Source organism: Bubalus bubalis, chromosome 6, assembly GCF_019923935.1.
Source record: "Bubalus bubalis isolate 160015118507 breed Murrah chromosome 6, NDDB_SH_1, whole genome shotgun sequence".
NCBI lineage: Eukaryota > Metazoa > Chordata > Mammalia > Artiodactyla > Bovidae > Bubalus > Bubalus bubalis.
In genome coordinates this window covers 116,615,536-116,633,628 of record NC_059162.1, presented here as the reverse complement: position 1 = coordinate 116,633,628, position 18,093 = coordinate 116,615,536, and the positions used below count along the sequence as shown (strand labels likewise).

The window sequence follows — 18,093 nt, the reverse complement described above, 5'->3', positions numbered from 1 at the left end:
GTTTCCAGGCTGGAAGCCCTCTGCACTTAAGTTAGCCGTGGAGCGAAGTGGCCACTCTGGTCCTCGGTGGGCCTGTTACCCTCACCCACCAGGGCAGGGCTCCAGGCCAGCCAGGACCACCTCCCCCCAAGGCTAGGAACTCACAGCAACCCCCTGTTTACTTTGTGAATAAGGAGGACTGCACATCACAAAGGACCGGCCCTCTTCCACGTACAAGCGTCTTTAATCATTTCCAGCACTGAATTGAGGAGCTGCCTATTTGAAGCAGCTTTCATTCGGAGAAGGAGGATCACCTCCATCGTTTCCACAAACCCCAGCACACTGCCAAAGCCCAAGTCATCTGGATCAATGCGGAAGCCAATTCTAAAAGTCCCCCTGGAGCGGCCATGGGCCAGTTTGTGGGCAATGTGGCCCCTGCGGGGACTGAGACCCTGTGGGGTCAGTGGGGATGGGATCAGACCTCGTGGTGCAGAATCCGTAAGCCGTAGTGAGACAGTCAAGTCGGAAGAAAATCTTAGCGGGCAAGGCTCTTGGGCATCACAGATTCACCATCTCCTTTCAGTTGCCACTGAACACAAGCACCAAGCATTTGCGAGAGGGAAGTGAAAGCTGACCTGAAGTCACCTCGGAAAGCATTAGAGGGTCACGAGGTGGCTTCCAGCCCAGAGGGAGGCTGCTTCACCCTCGGGGCTCCACTCTGCAAAATGGGCTGCTCTGACGGTCGTACAAACAGGTCCCCGTGAGGCCCCCAGCCACGCCCTGGAGGGGGCGATGCGGTTATCGTGCCCAAGGCAGCTGCAGAGGGTCCCAGGGGGCTCCCCTTAAAGCTGGACCTCACTCTGACTCCCAGATTGTCCGAGGTGGAGGAGGACTCGGAGCTTGTCTACGGACAAACGGCAGGTGGCCGGCGGGTGTCACCAGCTGGTCCTTTGCCCCACTGGATCCCACCACAGTGAGCGGCAGTGCTAGGCTGGAGCCCAGCCTTCTGCCCGCCCGTCCAGAGTGCCACCAGGGCCTCCCAGCAGGTGGTGTGCCCCAACACCCGGGCTGTGAGTGGACGCCCACCTGCTCCCCCTGCACACTCTGTCCTCAACCAAAGGGTCCTCTCTCCCAGCTTGCGAAGCACGGGTGGACTTGAAGACAGGGGTGTGTGTGTAAGGAGATCTGACAGCCTGTCCCTCCTTCTCATTCAGAGAGACAAGAGTCCAGTCACTTGTCCCGATGTCCAGGAGCACTCACACATCCGGCAACGCTCACGCAGACACACTCACGAGGACACAGACAGCCAGGGCGGTCACTGCGTCCTCTCTTGTCCATGCCGGTCATGAAAGCAGCATTAGGAAGCCAGCAGGGAGTGGGTAAAAAATCACACTGAGAAAGATTTTTGTGCTCTTCAGAAAGCTTAAACCACAGCACCCTGGAGGAAAGACGTACAGCCTAGATGCCTCTTACGAATCAGAGCAGCCACGGACCAGGGGGCCTTGGAGGTGGTCTGTGAACTTGGGTGAAGAGCTGACGATCTGAGAACCTCTGTCAGCTTGTGGGTGGGTTTCCAGCACGGGCCGGGGTCTCTTCTTCTTCCTCCACTGGGCTGTGTGCAGCGGAAAGCGTGGGGCAGGAGGGGATACGCGGTGACCGAGGCGGAGGGGAAGAGGGTGGGTGTCCCGTTCAGGCGAACCTCTCCTCTTAGGGCTGGTGGGTCATCACGGGTTTCTGTGAAGCACAAACACACATGGACACACCATATGCACAAGTGGGTGTGAGATACACAGCCATACACGTAGGCACACACAGGCACAGAAACTCACAGGTGAGGACAGAGGATCATGGAGACACACAGGTGTGCACACGAGTAAAGACGCACTTAGCTATATGAGTGTGTGCACATAAAAACACACGGGTGTGAACACAGACGCACACGCGCACACACGCAGGAGGGCACACAGCTGCACACGAACCCATGGACCTGCGGTCAGAAGGCATCAGTCAACCCCCGGCCGGTTTTTCACTCAACCCCTCTCTGCCTCAGTCTCCCCAGCTATGAATTTGGGTCCATGACACTGGCCCTCATCAAATGGGCTGTGAAGATGCAAAGTATTTTGACAACTGGAAGCGCTGAAACACAGGAAGGTGTGTTCTCATTTGGAAGCACTTAGATTTTCAAGGCCCCATTGGCGATTTCATTATCAGTCTCCTGCAGTGAGTGGCCCTGCTCTGGCCACGGCCCAGGCGGCCTTTGCCCGGCTCACATGGGGCCGGGCGGGGAGCCTCATCTGGGCTGGGGCTGACGCTGGCTGTGTCGGACCCATGGGGCCCACCTGCCTGCCCATCTCCCAGCCCCAGGCATCAGCAATGAGTGTTGTGAAATCCTTTGAAATCCGTTTAAAGATGGAGTCCGTGGAAATAACAGAGCGGGCACTTCATCTTCTCGGACAGCCAAGGCATAGGCTCAGACTTGCTTAACCGGGATGATGTCGGAATTGTTGCTGGGTGGTTGCAGCCGGCAGGTGTGGTGTGGGTGTGGACAGCGGTGGGGATCCAGGGTGTTGGGACCCTGATGGTGGCCACTGAGGCCTCCTGCCCATCCCTGGGCTGTGGGCGTGACTCTGGTCCCTCGAGGTTGGCTGTCACACTGTGATAGCACCGTGTGTGTGTGGACCGCTGTGGGGGCCCCAGGAAGGTGGCACCTCCATCAGAGAACCCGACGCTTCCCCCAGGATCTCGTGCGGCTGGAAACACCAGGGACCGTGGTGTAGGAGAAGGCCTGCCAGAGGTGCTCCTGCAGGCGTCAAGGCCACAGCCACTCCCGGGCCAGCCTGATGCTCCCTGGGCTTGGGGAGGAACCCCAGGCTCCTTCTGCACGGAGGTCCCTCCCAGGGAAGCAGGGGGACAGCGCCGACCCCAGCATCTGCACAGGTGGCTCGGCTGCTCGACCTTTAGGCACGCGGGGCTGGGCGGGGAGCCCCCACTGCCTCGTGGGCTGTCCTGGATCCCAAGCCCAGACCCCCGGGGGGGTGACGCCCCCCAATCAGCCTGACCCTGGGGTACCTTTAGATATGTTTTCCATTTTCCTATAGATCTTTTGTTGATCTTACTTTTCTTGTGAGTTTATCCCAATTCTTTACTTGGAAGACTTCACGTGTCAGCCGGACAGGTCACAGAATTTTAAAGCCGCCCCAGTGAACAGAGAACACTCACCGCAAAGCTGTGGTTGGCGGCTCTCTTCCTGCCGTTGGGGTTTCTCTGGGTCAGGGACCCACGGTACATGGACTTCCGACTGAAGGAGTCATCATCTTTGTCTTTGGGGAAAACAGAAGGGGGCTTGTTTACTAATCACACACTTACCTCAAACAAGCATCTTTGCCTCCTAAGAAATTTTAAAAGGAGCATGAAAACAAATGCATCATCCAGGACGAATGCCGTCCTTGTCACCACCAAGACATCAAGAAACTGTGTCCCACGCTCTGTGTGAGGTCTGGAGCTGAGCATTGTGCGAGCGCGTGCCTGCTCAGTGATGTCTGACTCTTCCACACTCCGTGGACTGTAGCCCCCCAGGCTCTTCTGTCCATGGGACTTCCCAGGCAAGAAATACTGGAGTGGCTTGCCATTTCCTTCTCCAGGGGCTCTTCCCAACCCAGGAATTGAACCTGTGTCTCCTGTGTCTCCCGCACTGGCAGGCCGATTCTTTACCACGGCGCCACACCATGTACGTACAAATCATATCACAGACACAGACGCCACACCTCCACTTTTACGTGCTTAAAGTAGCAAATCCCAGGGGTCCAGGCATCAGCTCCCTGCAACAGTCCCGGGGGGTGGCCAGGGAACAATGGGGTGTCCTGTGGGTGTCCCCTGGCTTACTTACAAATCTGGGGCCCTGATCGGTTATTTTCATGCTCTCTTAGGCCTGGGGAATGAGGGGAGCAAGTGACTTACCTTGGCTTTTGGGGTAATCGCTGAGCTCCCTCCTCATGGGATGGGGCGCAGCCTCCACCTGGGAGAATGCCCGTCTCTGGGTGTCACTATGTCGCTGAGATTGTAGGGGCACCGGGAGCTAAACGCAAAGTTCTCATCATTCAAGCAAATTCTGACAAGTGAGGGTAACTGTCTTCTGTTCTTTGGCAGTATTAGAACTTTAAACAGTACTAAAATGCATGTTATCAATAAATCACCAAATACCAGAATATAAAAGAGATGTATGCCTTTTGGGGAACTGCCCATTTTGGGAAGGGACTCTCAAGAGTCTGTGGTCTTGGAGAAGACTCTTGAGAGTCCCTTGGACTGCAAGGAGACCCAATCAGTCCATCCTAAGGGAAATCGATCCTGAATGTTCATTGGAAGGACTGATGCTGAAGCTGAAACTCCAATACTTTGGCCACCTGATGCAAAGAACTGACTCACTGGAAAAGACCCTGATGCTGGGAAAGACTGAAGGCGGGAGGAGAAGGGGACGACAGAGGATGAGATGGTTGGATGGCATCACCGACTCAATGGACATGAGTTTGAGTAAACTCCGGGAGATGGTGAAGGACATGGAGGCCTGGTGTGCTGCAGTCCATGGGGTCGCAGAGTCGGACGCGACTGAGCGACTGAACAACAACGATACCTGCCCAGCACCCACGGTTGCTGACTCACACCTTCCCTTCCCTCGCCCTTTCTTGTCGCTCAACTCTCTACTCTGGGACAATTCTTTCCCCCTCCTCAGGGGGAAGCGAGAGCCAAACAGCCTGACTTCCCGGGAAGTCCTGCCAACGCCGGCCCCCTGGGATTCAGCCCAGCTGCTCTGGGGCTGTACCAGGGGCCTGGCCGTGGACGCCTCCAGGGCCGGGCATCCCGGGACACGTCAGGGAGGTCTGGCCCCAAAAGAGGCTGGAGTTGGGGCCAGGGGTCCTGCCTGAGACCCTCTAGCTCGGTGGTCTGTGTGGTCTCCTCCCTGACCCCCAGTCTCCCCATCACTTTAACAGGGGTGGCATCCGCCCCGGCTCACCAGGTGTTGTAAATCTCAGACGGAAGGGATGAAAAATACTGTGTTTATTGGAAAGAGCAACCCAGCGCTGCTGTCATGAGAAGCAGAAGCGACTAGATGGGCACTGGAGATCCCCAGAAGCTGGCAGGACATGGGGCAGATGCCGCTCTCCATGGGGCCCTGGGAGGCGCTGCCCCCTCCCTCCCACCCCACCCCGTGTCTTCCTGACGGGCAGGCTGAGGGGTGTTGCCCCCCCAACCCCGTCTACCCTTGTGCTGCTGCCTGCACGGAGGCTCTGTGCTCCCTCCCACGGGCTGGACGCGCGGCTCCCAGAGCAGGGCCGTCCCCAGACCCTGTGCCAGTGGACACGTGTCCTCCGTGACCGGTGAGCACGCAGGGGGCACACGTCCAGCACGTGGTCCAGATGCAGGATGGCTCCCCTGTGACCTGCAGTGTCTCCGGGGCTCTGTGTTACCCTGAGCCGGTTGCCCTGCCTGGAGGTCTACCCGCCTCCTCCCCAGCCCCTACCCCAGCCCTGCCCTCTGTCCCACCCTCCCACTCCCCTGCTGGGTTTTCCCAGCTCCCCCCTCCCCACCCCCGATAGACACCCTACCCCAAGCCGTGCCTCTGGGGAAAGCCAGCCTGGGAGACTCGCCAGGCTTCTTAAAGTCTCAATATTTCAGCTCCACCGCCCACCAGCTTGTCCTGCTGCTACAAAAGTCAGGCCAGTCGTTTACCCTCTCCCACCCTGTCGAGCCTGGGTGCAGCGAACACATACCTCGGCCTCATCCGAAGGGTCTGTGTTTGGATCCTTCAGACTCTGGCCAGATGTCCTGACAAGCCGGGGGAGAAAGATCTGGAGAACAAGGAAGGCGTCTGGGCGTCACGACAGCCTGTCTGACCTCCAGCCACAGGGCAGGTGAGCGGGACTAAGGACGGATGTGCTCTCTGATACTCGGCCTGAAAGGCTGGGATGGCCTGTCAGCCCTCCAAACACACCACTGCAGTGCTGCTGGGTTCCGCAGATTAAAGTACGGAATGCCCAGCTGGCTCTGATTTGCAGATCATGAGTGAACAACTGCAGTATATGCAGGCCCCAAAGAGCGCACAGGGTGTACTTATACGAGGAAATGACTTGTTGCACATCCGAAGTTCAGGTTCAACTGGGGTGTCCTGGGAGCACCTGTCATTCTGCCAGATTCCCTCACAGTGTGGTCTGCCTGGAGATTCCCGACTTGAATCGGGGAGGAGGATGCCGCTCTCAGGTCTCTGCTGTGGGCGGATCTCCACCCTGACCCTCGATCTCACCCGCTGTGAAGCGGAGCTCTGTTAAGCCTGTCCAGGCCCCCCTACTCTGCCTCCCCGGGGTAAAGTGCTCTTTATGTCAGAATTGGCAGTAACAGATGAAAAAGAATCCCATCCAGGTCACTGACATCAGGGGAGGGAAGAGGAAGGCGGCTGGTGGGGGCCATTGCTGCCCCAGGCCACTCCATGCCCCTCCCGGGGCTCCGGGCACGACCCCCCAGGGCCCCGAAGTCCCTGCACTCACCGGGAGGTTAGACTTCCTCTGGGGCGTTTCCGAGGGCCGCACCGTGAGCCCCGCTGCCTGCAAGGCTGCAATCCTGGACTTGATATTCGAAACCTGGAGGAACGACAGATAGACATCACTCGGAAGTCCCTTCTCAATGTTGCGGACCAGGAAGAGCAGCTGTTCTGGCTTCATCGAATTTGCTAACATGATACTCCCCCTGAGATGGGTGTCGCGACCAGGGGTGCTTCCTGGGGACCTCATTTTCACCCATCTTCCATGGTCATCGGAAGGGTCACCCATCCCCAAAGGTGAGGAGAGGGGTTCCAGACATTGTCTGGAGGCTCATCCTTGAGGGCTGGAAGGAAGACGGTAGTGACTGGGGAGAGAGTGGGAGGAGGAAGCTTCCGGGAACAGGAACCAGGGCCCGTCAGCTCCATTCAGATGCCTCCTGAGGCCTGTCGTCGTTCCTGAGGTCCCCAGGGTTCTCTGGAATCGGCCCGCCCCTCACACCTCACTCCCCTAGTGTCAGGGTTTCACTGTTGATCCCTGAACATGCCTCGTTCACACCACTGCAGGGCCTTTGCACACGCTGCCTTCTTCTTTTTAGTCTTTGCTTATTTGTCTGCACCAGGCCCTGGTTGCGGCGTGCAGGACCTGTATTTGCAGCACGTGGGAGCTAGTTCCCTGACCAGGGATCGAACCCAGGCCCCCTGCATTGGGAGAGCGGAGTCTTAGCCACCGGACCACCAGAGAAGCCCCATGCCTTCTTCCAGTGTTATCCCTTCCTGACCACCCTTCTAAGCGGCCTGTCCAAGTGCTCCCTCGGGCTCTCCTCTCCTCATGAACCGAGATGACCTCCTTGTCGCGAACTTGCTCTCTGTCTCCTCCCACTAAGGATGTGAGCTCCATGAAGGCAGGGGCTTGGTCTGAGGTGTTCACTGCTGCATCTGTGTGTCTACATGACACCCACCACACTCGGAAGGTTGAGGATTGTCTGCCCCACAAGAAGGAATAAGTGAACCCAGAGTTCCCAGGCTAGCTTGCTCCCCATAGCCTGCCCAGCCTGGCAACACACCCCTCTTCCTGGGGATGGAAGGGCACGTGCTGGAGAGAACAGAAACAGGAATGAATGGGCAGTGGGGGCTGGGTTCCCCCCACTCTGAGGGCTGAACCCCTATTCTCCAGGGTCCCCGGGGGCGGGCAGAGTAGAGCCCAGGCTCCTTCATTGTCTCTGGAAGCCCCTGCTCCATCCTTTGATCTTTGCACACCGCTGACCCACCCCCACCCCCAAACTCAGGCCCTGGACCCAAACACACAGGGTGACCCTCGGTCAGAATTTGAGCCCTGGGGCCATCCTAAATCTAAGCCTCCTTCTGGACAGCCCTCCCAGGACAGGGAGGGGAAGGGTCAGCCTCTTCCTTCCACACTGCCTGTCTCTTGCCGACCTGAAGGGGAACAGGTAGGGCTGGGGTGCTGGGGGTGGACGGAGGGTGGTTCCCACAGACACCCCCAAAGTCCTGCTCTGGAGCTGACAGGGTGGGCTCTGCTATGCGAGCTCTTCAGGGCCCTTCCCCGGCCTTCAGGGCCCCCACCACCTGTCTGGGGCACCCTTCCGTCCCCGAGGAGAAGGTCATGTCTCCAGGCCATGCACGTTCCAGGCGGCAGGCCAGCCTGGGGACTCCGGGTTCACTTATTCCTTCTCGTGAAGCGAACAGTGCTCCATCTCCTGAGCGGGGCAGGCATCACGCGGCCAGCCGCCTACCTGGCTCTCCGTCCGCCGCACCTCGCAAGTTGTGGCAGCCACTCGGCCCTCCAGCTCTGCCAGCTCCGCCTCCGTGGTCCTGCTGGGCTGCTCGGGGTCGCCAGGACTCAGCGGGTCCTTTCCCTGGCTGGGCGTTTGGCCTGCAGCCGTGCGGACCTAGGACAGGGAAGCCCCAAGTGTGACCACGAGGCAAAGAGGCCGCAGGGCTCTCACTGACGCACGTCCCGTCCTGACGATGCTTCTCTCTGCATTCCAGGGGCGGCCGGGCACCCGGGGCCCTCAGGGCCCACCAACGGTTGTGTCTGGGCTGGTGGCTTAGTCACAAACTGCTGATCCCTGGCCCTGCCTCCCCGTCTCCTGCTGAGACCGCTCGGGGGACCTCACCTCCCGGGTGACTCCAGGGTGGTCCTTGAAGGTCTTGCTTCTGCCCATCTCAGCCCCTGCATCCGTGCCCTCCTCCTCCTCCGCGGATGAGGCCCCTTGGTCACTGATGTGGCTGGTCAACTCCTCCAGCTTTCTCTTGAGGGCCGCTTCTTCTGCGTCGGCATCTGTGGGCTCGTCAGCACCTGGATGCTGAAATGGACAAGCGGGTGGGTCTCACTCAGCAGGTCATCTGGAATCACCGTGCTCAGAGGCAGGGCTCCAGGAGGCGCCCCGTCCTCCGCCCCCCTGGGACTCGGGGAGCTGTGGTCTCATCCACCCCCCACACGAGCATGGCCAAGGTGCTGCCCACCCCAGCCTCCAGAACCAGGCAGGGTGGGGTGTCCTGAAGATCCTAACAGCATCCAGGCCATTGGAGAGGCACCATTTTGAATATCTCTCTGTCCCCAAACTGGGTCCCCAAGCTATTTCCTAGGGCTTAGCGTCATTGTTAAGGTGCCAAACCAAGATCTCGGCCTGGACTGTTTGGAACTGGTTGGCTGAGGCCCAGCGAGTTGACACATTCTCTGGGTTTTCCTCTGTCCGCTTCATGTTTATACTGAAGTAGGGCTCAGGGGTGGGTCCTGAACTTGCATAAGAACAGTGGCATTCACGTCCACTGACCACGGCGTGTCTCTGCCTGCCAGGCTCTGTGCCCACGCCTCCTGTCGGCTTTGCAAGGTGAGTCAGAGTCGCAGATGCCTGCCTGGAGCTGAGACGTGTCCACAGCATATCTGTGACTCTTGCGTGAGCATCACAGGCATGTTTTCTATGACACCGTGAGCAGCACCTTTGCCACGTGTCCCTTCTTGAATCTAGAGCCAGAGAAGTTTGTCATCTGGCTTGGATGAGATTCATACAACCCAGAATGTCTACTTATCTGCCTCAGCTGCTGAGAAACACAGAGGAAAATAGTGCTTGTATCTGGCAATCTCTGCTCCAGGCTCTTATCTGTGTATGTGCTTCTCAAAACTAATTTTCAGGGTGGGATTATTTGGTCAAAATTGTTAAAGTCTCTGTTATAAATGCAGTTGCGATTGCAGCATAAACAGGGGCTGGAATAGAAGGGAACCAACATGTATGGATGTGAGAGTTGGATCATAAAGAAGGCTGAGCCCTGAAGAATTGATGCTTTCAAACTGTGGTGCTGGAGAAGACTCTTGAGAGTCCCTTGGACTGTAAAGAGATCCAACCAGCCCATCCTAAAGGAGATCAGTCCTGAATCTTCATTGGAAGGACTGATGCTGAAGCTGAAACTCCAATACTTTGGCCACCTAGTGCGAAGAGCTGACTCATTTGAAAAGACCCTGATGCTGGGAAAGATTGAAGGTAGAGGAGAAGGGGGCGACAGAGGATGAGATGGTTGGATGGCATCCTTGACTCAACGGACATGAGTTTGAGTAAACTCCAGGAGTTGGTGATGGACAGGGAGGCCTGGCGTGCTGCAGTCCATGGGGTCGCAAAGAGTCAGACGGGACTGAACTGAAATGACTAAGACTGCACCCCTGCATGCCTCTGAGTTTCCTGCACGTTCTGCTGGGCCCACTGAGGCACAGGCTCTAGGTACAGCTGATGGCAGGGGGCCTGGATGGGGCAGGGGACTCCACTCACACCACCACCGCCCCCACCCCAGCTCTCTAAGCACCATGCATAAGCTCACAACCCAGGAAACCTCAAGAGATCTGGGTGGGTGCCTCAACCTCCCTTAACAAAGGGGCTTCAGCTCTCTCTCCTTACTTGGCTGGGACCTTCCTGGCCCCTGGGGGTCACCTGGCTGCCAGAAGCATGACTGTTTCAGCAGGAAATCCACAGCTGACACCTGCATGTCCGCTCACAGATCTGGAGCAGAGGGTGGGACCCAGTGGTTGGAAGATGGAGCCACACCTGCCTTGGGACACTGACACCCACCACCCTGGGTGCTCCAGACGCCAGGCGGTGGAAGGAGAGCTAAGCGCACCATCAGGGACATAGGCTGGGAAGGGAACTGGGAGGCCTCTGTTCTGACCACAGGGCTCTGGGGCGCCAAGCTGCAGCAGGAGCGGGCAGCAGGGCCTGGGGAACATGACTAAAGCAGGAAAGGTGACACGTTCGGCGTCACTGCCGTGGGCAGTGGACCCGTCACCACGGATCATGAGCCACACAGGAAGGTGGGAATTGATCGCGCCAGCCTGATGGGACGAAACGGCCAGTGCCCCGGGTCACCGTGGGCCAGGAGGCACCAAGGTAACGACCTGAAGTGACTCAGCGTACGGCCTTCTCATCCCTGAGTCACCAGCTCTTGAATCTTGAGTCACAGTCTATTAGCTCCCAGGCTGGGACAGAGGAAATCAATTCTTCCATTTTCCTCTGAGCCCAGCAGATGTATCTTTCCTGCCATTATCTTGTCCGTGGGCCGCCTTGTCTTAAGAGGCAAATGGCACCAGCGGGCTGGGAAGACTCTTCCACATAGTTTCATAGGTAATTAATTAGTTTGATCTTCACAGCAGCAAGGGCCCTGAGTGGGCAAGTCTGCCCGGAGAAGAACACGAGCTGAGAAACTTAAGCATGAAGGTTTCAGGCAGGAGGGGCCCCGCCGTCACCTCAAGTGACTGCTGGCAACTGGAACCAGCTCTGGTCGCACTCTGTGTCATCTGAGAAGCAACAATCAATCCCTGGCAGGGCGGGGAGGGGTGCTCAGAGGACAGCCTCGTGTCCCCAGGGAGCATGGCTGGTCTGGAACACGTGGCCAGAGGGTAAGAGCTGAACCAACCAGAGCCCAACACAGGCACAGTGAAATGTCACATCCACAGTGAAACAGAAGGAAGCACACCCATGATGAGAATCAGGAAGTTCTCGTCCTGATAGAGAGGGGCTGGGGGGTGGGGGTGGGCAGCGTGGAGCCACTGGGAGGCCACAGTCCCCAGTCCAGGAGGTGAGCTTCGGGCTCCACGCTGCTCTCTGGGAAAGGACTCGGCCATCTGCCTCCTGGACGGCATGGACATGATGCACAGAGCACCATCCTGCTTTTCCACCTGGGATCAAGAGCTACTGGCCCCGTGTGGACAACCCCCCCCCGCCCCGCCCACCCAGCACCTGCCTCTCAGGCGCTCAGGAACCCAACGCTCTTGGCCCTCCCTTCTGCAAGAGTGGGAGTCACTCTGCCCCGTGTGAGCTCCGTGTCGAGGTAAGTCACACGCTCCCGGGACGCACGGGTGGCAACTCGGAATAAACTCCTAGTGTTTTCAGCTCCTTTGCAGCAAAACGTAAACAAACAATGTACAAATACAGTCCAGACAGACACAGGCCGTGGAGGAAAACAAACCGCTGTCACTTGCTGCTGGTGAGGCCCTTTGTGGGGAAACTGAGTCAGTGTCTGGAGCCCAAGCTCTCAGGTCCCCAGCGCTCACCACCCACCACTCGGGGTGGGGTGCGTGCCATGGCGTGCCATCTCAGGGCCTTGGAGCATCCATCCTCAGTACCAGTGCACCATCTTCGGCTTCCTCTTGGCATGAATGATTGTTTATACAAAGTCTTTGCTGAGTCCCTCACCCAGAAAGTCCTGACCATGAGTACAGACTCAGACAGACAATAGGTCACATGAGGACCATTCAGATGGACCCCAACAAAAGATTATTCTCGAGAACTCTTGCCCTCCCACAGGCATGTCTGTGAGACCTGGTTTAGAAGAGATGCTCTGAGAGGTGGGTGGAGGCAGAGACCTTCCTCCAGGGCCCTGTAGCAGCTCCTCCACGAAGACCCTGTAAGGGTTGGCCCTGGGTCTTCACTGACACTTGGGGATGCTGCTGCCTTGGGAGGTCGCTCTTCATCCTGCCCAACTCCCTGTTCATAAAGATGTGGAGGACACCCTGCAGGGGAAATGTTAGTCGGAGTAAATAAAGTCAAGAGAAAGAAATGGAGAAGAACTCCAGAGACAAGGTACAAGCATGAAATTCAAGGAGGCAAGAAGGAGGATTGGTGTCAGGAGGGCTAATACTGGGATCTGTGTTTTCCTGAAAGTCACTGAAGTTGCTAAATTTAAAACTTGCTGAAAATAGACAGTTTAATTCTAGTCTTCATCCCATTGTCCCTGGGAACTGGGAACTGCTCTGCCAGATGTGTTCTGCAACCCACGGAGGTCTCTGTCCTGGGGAGGTCTCTGTCCTGGAGAGGTCTCAGTCTGGGGAGGTCTCTGTCCTGGGGAGGTCTCTGTACGGGGGAGATCTCTGTCTTGGAGTGGCCTTTCCCTCCACCACCATCCTCCCCCACCCTCCTCTGCCTGGGGAGGTCTCTGCCTAGAGAGGTCTCTGCCTGGGGAGGTCTCTGTCCTGGGGAGTTCTCTGTCCTGGAGAGGTCTCTGTCGGGGGAGGTCTCTGTCTTGGAGTGGCCTTTCCCTCCACCACCATCCTCCCCCACCCCGCAGGGGCCAAGCCAGTGACCCCCGGTCTGAATCAAAGCACACTTCCTTTGTGTCAGAATCTCCCCAGCTGTTCCCCAAAGGAAGTGAGACCCCCCTGGGTCGCACGGCAGAGAGAGACTGCCCTTCCCCGCAGGCCTTCTCAGGGCCTCTCACACCCTGCTGCGCTCAGGGCAAAGGGTCAGCGAAATCTCTCGGGGATGGAGGTGGGAGCAGGAGGAATGCCTGGCCCCGGGTCGGGCGACACCTCCAGGCGGTGTTACAGGAACGAGGGCCAGTGGGCTGAGGGCACGGACTCCGGAGAGGGAGACACGCAGAGCTGAAGCTGAGCATCTGCCCCACTGATGCTTTAGCCCAAACCTGACACTGATTCACCAAAGAGCCAGGCAAAAACAGGCTCCTCCTACAAGTCAGGCCACCTTCCGAGTGCAGTCACGAAGGGCCTGAGGCTGGAAAGGCCCCTCGCCCGTTCCAGGCTTGGACAGAGGACAGGCCGGCACCCCACCCTCCCTGCTGGAGAAGAGCAGATCTCCTGCTGTCAGTGCTGGGGCGGGGGGCTCAGCGAAGGCCCTACCCGCTGGGCAGCCCTACTTCTCATCCCCAAGGCCCTGGGGAGCAGTTGGTAGCCTGTGACACCAGGCTGGATGAAGCACAAGCTGGAATCAAGACTGCCGGGAGAAATATCAATAAGCTCAGTTATACAGATGACATCACCCTCATGGCAGAAAGTGAAGAGGAACTAAAGAGCCTCTTGATGAAAGTGAAAGAGGAGAGTGAAAAAGTTGGCTTAAAACTCAGCATTCAGAAAGTGAAGATCATGGCATCTGGTCCCATCACTTCATGGCAAATAGATGGAGAAATATTGGAAATAGTGAGAGACTTTATTTTTTAGGGCTCCAAAATCACTGCAGATGGTGACTGCAGCCATGAAATTAAAAGATGTTTGCTCCTTGGAAGAAAAGCTATGACCAACCTAGATAGCATATTAAAAAGCAGAGACATTACTTTGCCAACAAAGGTCCCTCTAGTCAAAACTATGGTTTTTCCAGTAGTCATGTATGGATGTGAGAGTTGGACTATAAAAAAAGCTGAGAGCCGAAGAACCGATGCTTTTGAACTGTGGTATTGGAGAAGACTCTTGAGAGTCCCTTGGACTGCAAGGAGATCCAACCAGTCCATCCTAAAGGAAATCAGTCCTGAATAATCATTGGAAGGACTGATGCTGAAGCTGAAACTCCAATCCTTTGGTTACCTGATGCGAAGAGCTAACTCACTGGAAAAGACCCTAATGCTGGACAAAATTGAAGGCAGGAGGAGAAGGGGATACAGGCTGAGATGGTTGTACGGCATCACCGACTTAATGGACATGAGTTTGACCAAGCTCCAGGCCAACTCCTGATGGAAAGGGAAGCGTGGTATGCTGCAGTCCATGGGTTTCAAACAGTTGGGCATGACTGAGAGACTGAACTGAACTGAAAGGCTTTGGAATAACAGGTTGCTTCTTCCTCTTGTGAAATATATATATATATATATCTTAAGATCCCCAACCACTGATGGAACCCGAGTCCCCTGCAGTGGAAGGTCAGAGTCCTAACCCCTGGACACCCAGGGAATTCCCTAAACACACAATACTTGATAAAGTATAAAATAGATATTTTCATTTCAGGGGATCAAGTACTGATACCTGCTATAACGCGATCAACCTCAAGAACACTGCTCTCAGTGAGAGAAGCCAGGAACAAAAGGTCACAGATTGTACGGTCGCGGACTGTATGTGGACTGTCCAGAAGAGGCAAGTCCGCAGAGACAAAAAGCAGGCCGGTGTTTGTGGGGCGGGAGGATACAAGCTTCCCTTTGTGGTGACAGAGATGGATTGGAGCTGACAGAGGGGGTGTTTGCACCACCTTGTGAATCTGCTAGGTGCAGATTGTTTATTTTGCTAAACGTTTATTCTGCTAAATGCATCGTTTATTTTATTTTTAAAATTTTATTTATTTATTTGGCTGTGCTGGGTCTTCATTGCTGCACGGGCAGGCTCCAGAGCACAGGCTCAGTATTTGTGGCCCATGGGCTTAGCTGCTCCGTAGCATGTGGAATCCTCCCAGACCAGAGATGGAACCCGTGTCTCCTGCAGTGGCAGGCGGATTCTTCACTACCGAGCCACCAGGGAAGCCCTGGACTGTTCACTTTAAAATGGTTCATTGTGTGCTATGTGAATTTCATGTCAATAAAAAATATATTTTGAAGACACCGCATCTCTGTTATGTAGGCTTGCCAATCTTGTAGTTTAAAAGTTGTAAGAGCTTTAAGCTCTCAGAGGTGAACTGACATTAAGGTAAAAAGACTTCAGACCCAGAGAAGCAACCAGAATGCGTTCTTTCCGCCCCGCTTTACCTGGCTCTCAGAGGCAGTCCAGCCTTTCTGTCTGGGATGGTGAGAGGCCACTCTCTGAGTCCAGATGCTTTCTTCATCCGAGGTGTCCACGTCGGCCAGATACTGGGAGGGCAGCTGCTCATTCCTGAGGATGTCTGTCCCTGTGGAGTAAGAATGGGGTTGTGGTGAAAAACTGAAGCCAGTGGGTGTTTTATCCAATGAAGAAAAATGAGAGATCAAAGACAACAGAGACATGATTCTACTCCACTGATGATACGGGGCTGAAGATCCCTCAACTAAGATAAGAAGGGAGCAGAGTCCTTGTCCCCCCCACAAGGAACTTTGGGGACAGAAGCCCCTGGCCCGGCCGGCACTCACTGGGGGCTCCAAGTGTTGGAAGCCAGGTGGTGCCTGGTGTGGCAGACGTGGGTCCCGGCAAGTTTCCATGCGTGGACGTGACTTTGGGAAGTCTTTCCACCTTAGTCTCTGGGGGCTGGCTTTCCTGCCAGACTAGTGATTCCCAGACTCATGGGCATGGGTCACCGAAGGTGTGGCTTCAGAGACTTATTCCTGGGCTCTGGTGGTGGAAGATCCCCCAAGTCCTCACCAGGAAGTACCCTCCAAGCTCCAAGTTGGCCTGGAGCGCACCATACACAGCCGTGCTGGAACAGGGAGGGGGCGAGCTTGCGTGGGAGGACACACAGAAGCCCGTGTCCCGGGAGTCAGCGTCCACAAGCTGCTCTTGTGCCTGACCTGCCGTGGGGCTCTGCCGACGCCCTGCATGGCCTGGGGGCGGGGCTCTGAGCTCGGATGAGGCTCTGGCCCTGCCGACCCTGTGGTTGCAGCCCAGGAGACCTGTGCTGAGGACCTGGGGAAGCCCTGCCAGACACCTGGCCCCTGTGGGCTTGTCAACGTGTGTAGCTTTAAGCCAGTACGTTTGTGATAAGTTGTTACTCGGCAATAGCTAACAGATACACCATCCCATTTAAAGTCCCCAACAGTGTGGTGAGTTAGGTGCTGGCCCTGGTTTACAATGAGGACACTGAGCCCGGTGGTTAAGGGGTTTGATCAAGCACACACCGTACTCCTTTAAAGCTCAGACCTTGTGGCTTGTCTGATACATTTATTGAGATGGCACTACGGATCAATCTCCCACACTTGCTGTAAGATGCTCCCAATTTAAGAGGCAAGGTGACAGAATGTGTCTTAGAGTCCGTGAGATAGGGTGGCGAGTTGGTCAGCAGAGCTGGGCTTGGTACTCAGAGCTGCCTGTCCCCCCAGGCACCTGCCCCAGCTCCACAGAGTCTGTCTTCCTCTCCCCTCCCACTGCCCCCGCCATCCACGTGCTGGGGGTGATTAGGGATCCTGGGAGGAAATGTGCTGATCTACGTCTTCATCCAAAGACTCAGTCAATGTAGATTCACTTATCCATTGTTTATGGGGAAATAAAAGTCCCCTCCCCACCCCCCAAATGCCTCCAGCATCTTAATGGGTGTGTGGATCATGAGATTAGAGTCCCTATAATACAATGAAAAGGGAAAATGGAAAGAAGGCCCGTTTCCTGGCAGACACCGTCTTAACTACATTTCCCGGGAGCTGGTCCCCACTGTGGTAAGGTCAGGCGGAAGCACATCGTGGCGGGCAGCCTGGGCTGTCTATGGTCTCATCGGCTTCTACATCACTCGGACACCTGACCCCCCGGACCCCGGTGCCCACTCCCACAGGGCACAGACACAGACAGCGATTCGAGATTTCATCTCTAAGCCAACTGACAACAAAATCAAACTGAGCGAACCCAGGGTCTCAGCACTTGCAGACCTCCCGAGTCACAGCAGGCAGGCAGGCAGCCCAGATGGACCTGCGCCCTATCTCGGTCCCAGGTTTGGAACTGCCTGGTCCAGCGGTCAGGAAAGTTGGTCCAGGTGACCGGTGACCCTAGGCATTTCAGGGACACCTGCGTGTCTCTATCCCACTCCCACTCGACATCCCCCGTCACAGGCGGCAGTGAGCTGTGTGGCCAGCCAGGGGGTTGAGCTGGTACCTCTGAGGGTTATGGGGAGTCACCCCACCCCAGGGAGCTCCGCTGACAACGGCGTCTGCCAGGACTGCACACGCTGGACAATCCCAGGAAGGAAGGGGCTCCTGGCAATCAGCCAGTGTCCCGGCGTTGCGGGGGGCCGGGCTCCGGCGACCCCCTGCTCCTGTGTGGAGCCTGTGTGGAAGACCACGGTCAAGCACACTTACCGGGAGTGGCAGCGACCCCTGGGCCTGCGGTGCAGGACTCTCCCGGCAGGTAGAGCTCCGAGAGCTCGTCTGGTCCAGCAGGTGAGAGGCCGACCCTCTGCTCTTCTGGACAGGGGTGGCACCCGGGGGCCCTGGCATCAGCCTGGTCCAGGATCCTGGCCTCCTGGGAGGTGGTCTCCTCCACGCAGGGGTCATCTGTGAGGGCCTGAGCACACGGGAATGGTCAGCAGGTTTCACTAGGAACAGGCAGCTCCTTGGAATGTCTTTCCAGTCCAAGGACTGAGAGTTTTCAGGTATCATTCGACCGACCAAACACAAGTCACCCCTCCTCTGCACCCCAGCAATTCAACTCCCTTTCATTTCAAAGGGCTGGACTTGCTACCAGAGCAGGACCGTGGACCAAA

At 56.6% G+C, this 18,093-nt stretch overlaps 1 protein-coding gene across 5 annotated transcripts in view; it reads right to left on the bottom strand.

Moving 5' to 3' along the window:
* Positions 1-207: 207 nt before the first annotated feature.
* MLPH (melanophilin) overlaps positions 208-18,093 on the bottom strand; it is a 45,382-nt gene continuing 27,496 nt past the window's right edge. For 4 of the 5 annotated variants that reach the window (XM_025289206.3, XM_025289207.3, XM_045166200.1 and 1 more), the window contains 9 exons: positions 17,690-17,894; positions 15,467-15,606; positions 8,644-8,832; positions 8,260-8,415; positions 6,516-6,608; positions 5,745-5,822; positions 3,937-4,054; positions 3,199-3,299; positions 208-1,713 (listed from right to left, as the gene is read on the bottom strand). In XM_025289206.3, the coding sequence (XP_025144991.3) occupies positions 1,687-1,713; positions 3,199-3,299; positions 3,937-4,054; positions 5,745-5,822; positions 6,516-6,608; positions 8,260-8,415; positions 8,644-8,832; positions 15,467-15,606; positions 17,690-17,894 (1,107 nt within the window). In that variant the 3' untranslated portion in view covers positions 208-1,686. The remainder of the gene's footprint in view (positions 1,714-3,198; positions 3,300-3,936; positions 4,055-5,744; positions 5,823-6,515; positions 6,609-8,259; positions 8,416-8,643; positions 8,833-15,466; positions 15,607-17,689; positions 17,895-18,093) is intronic. The other variant, XR_006552019.2, reaches the window with a different exon arrangement.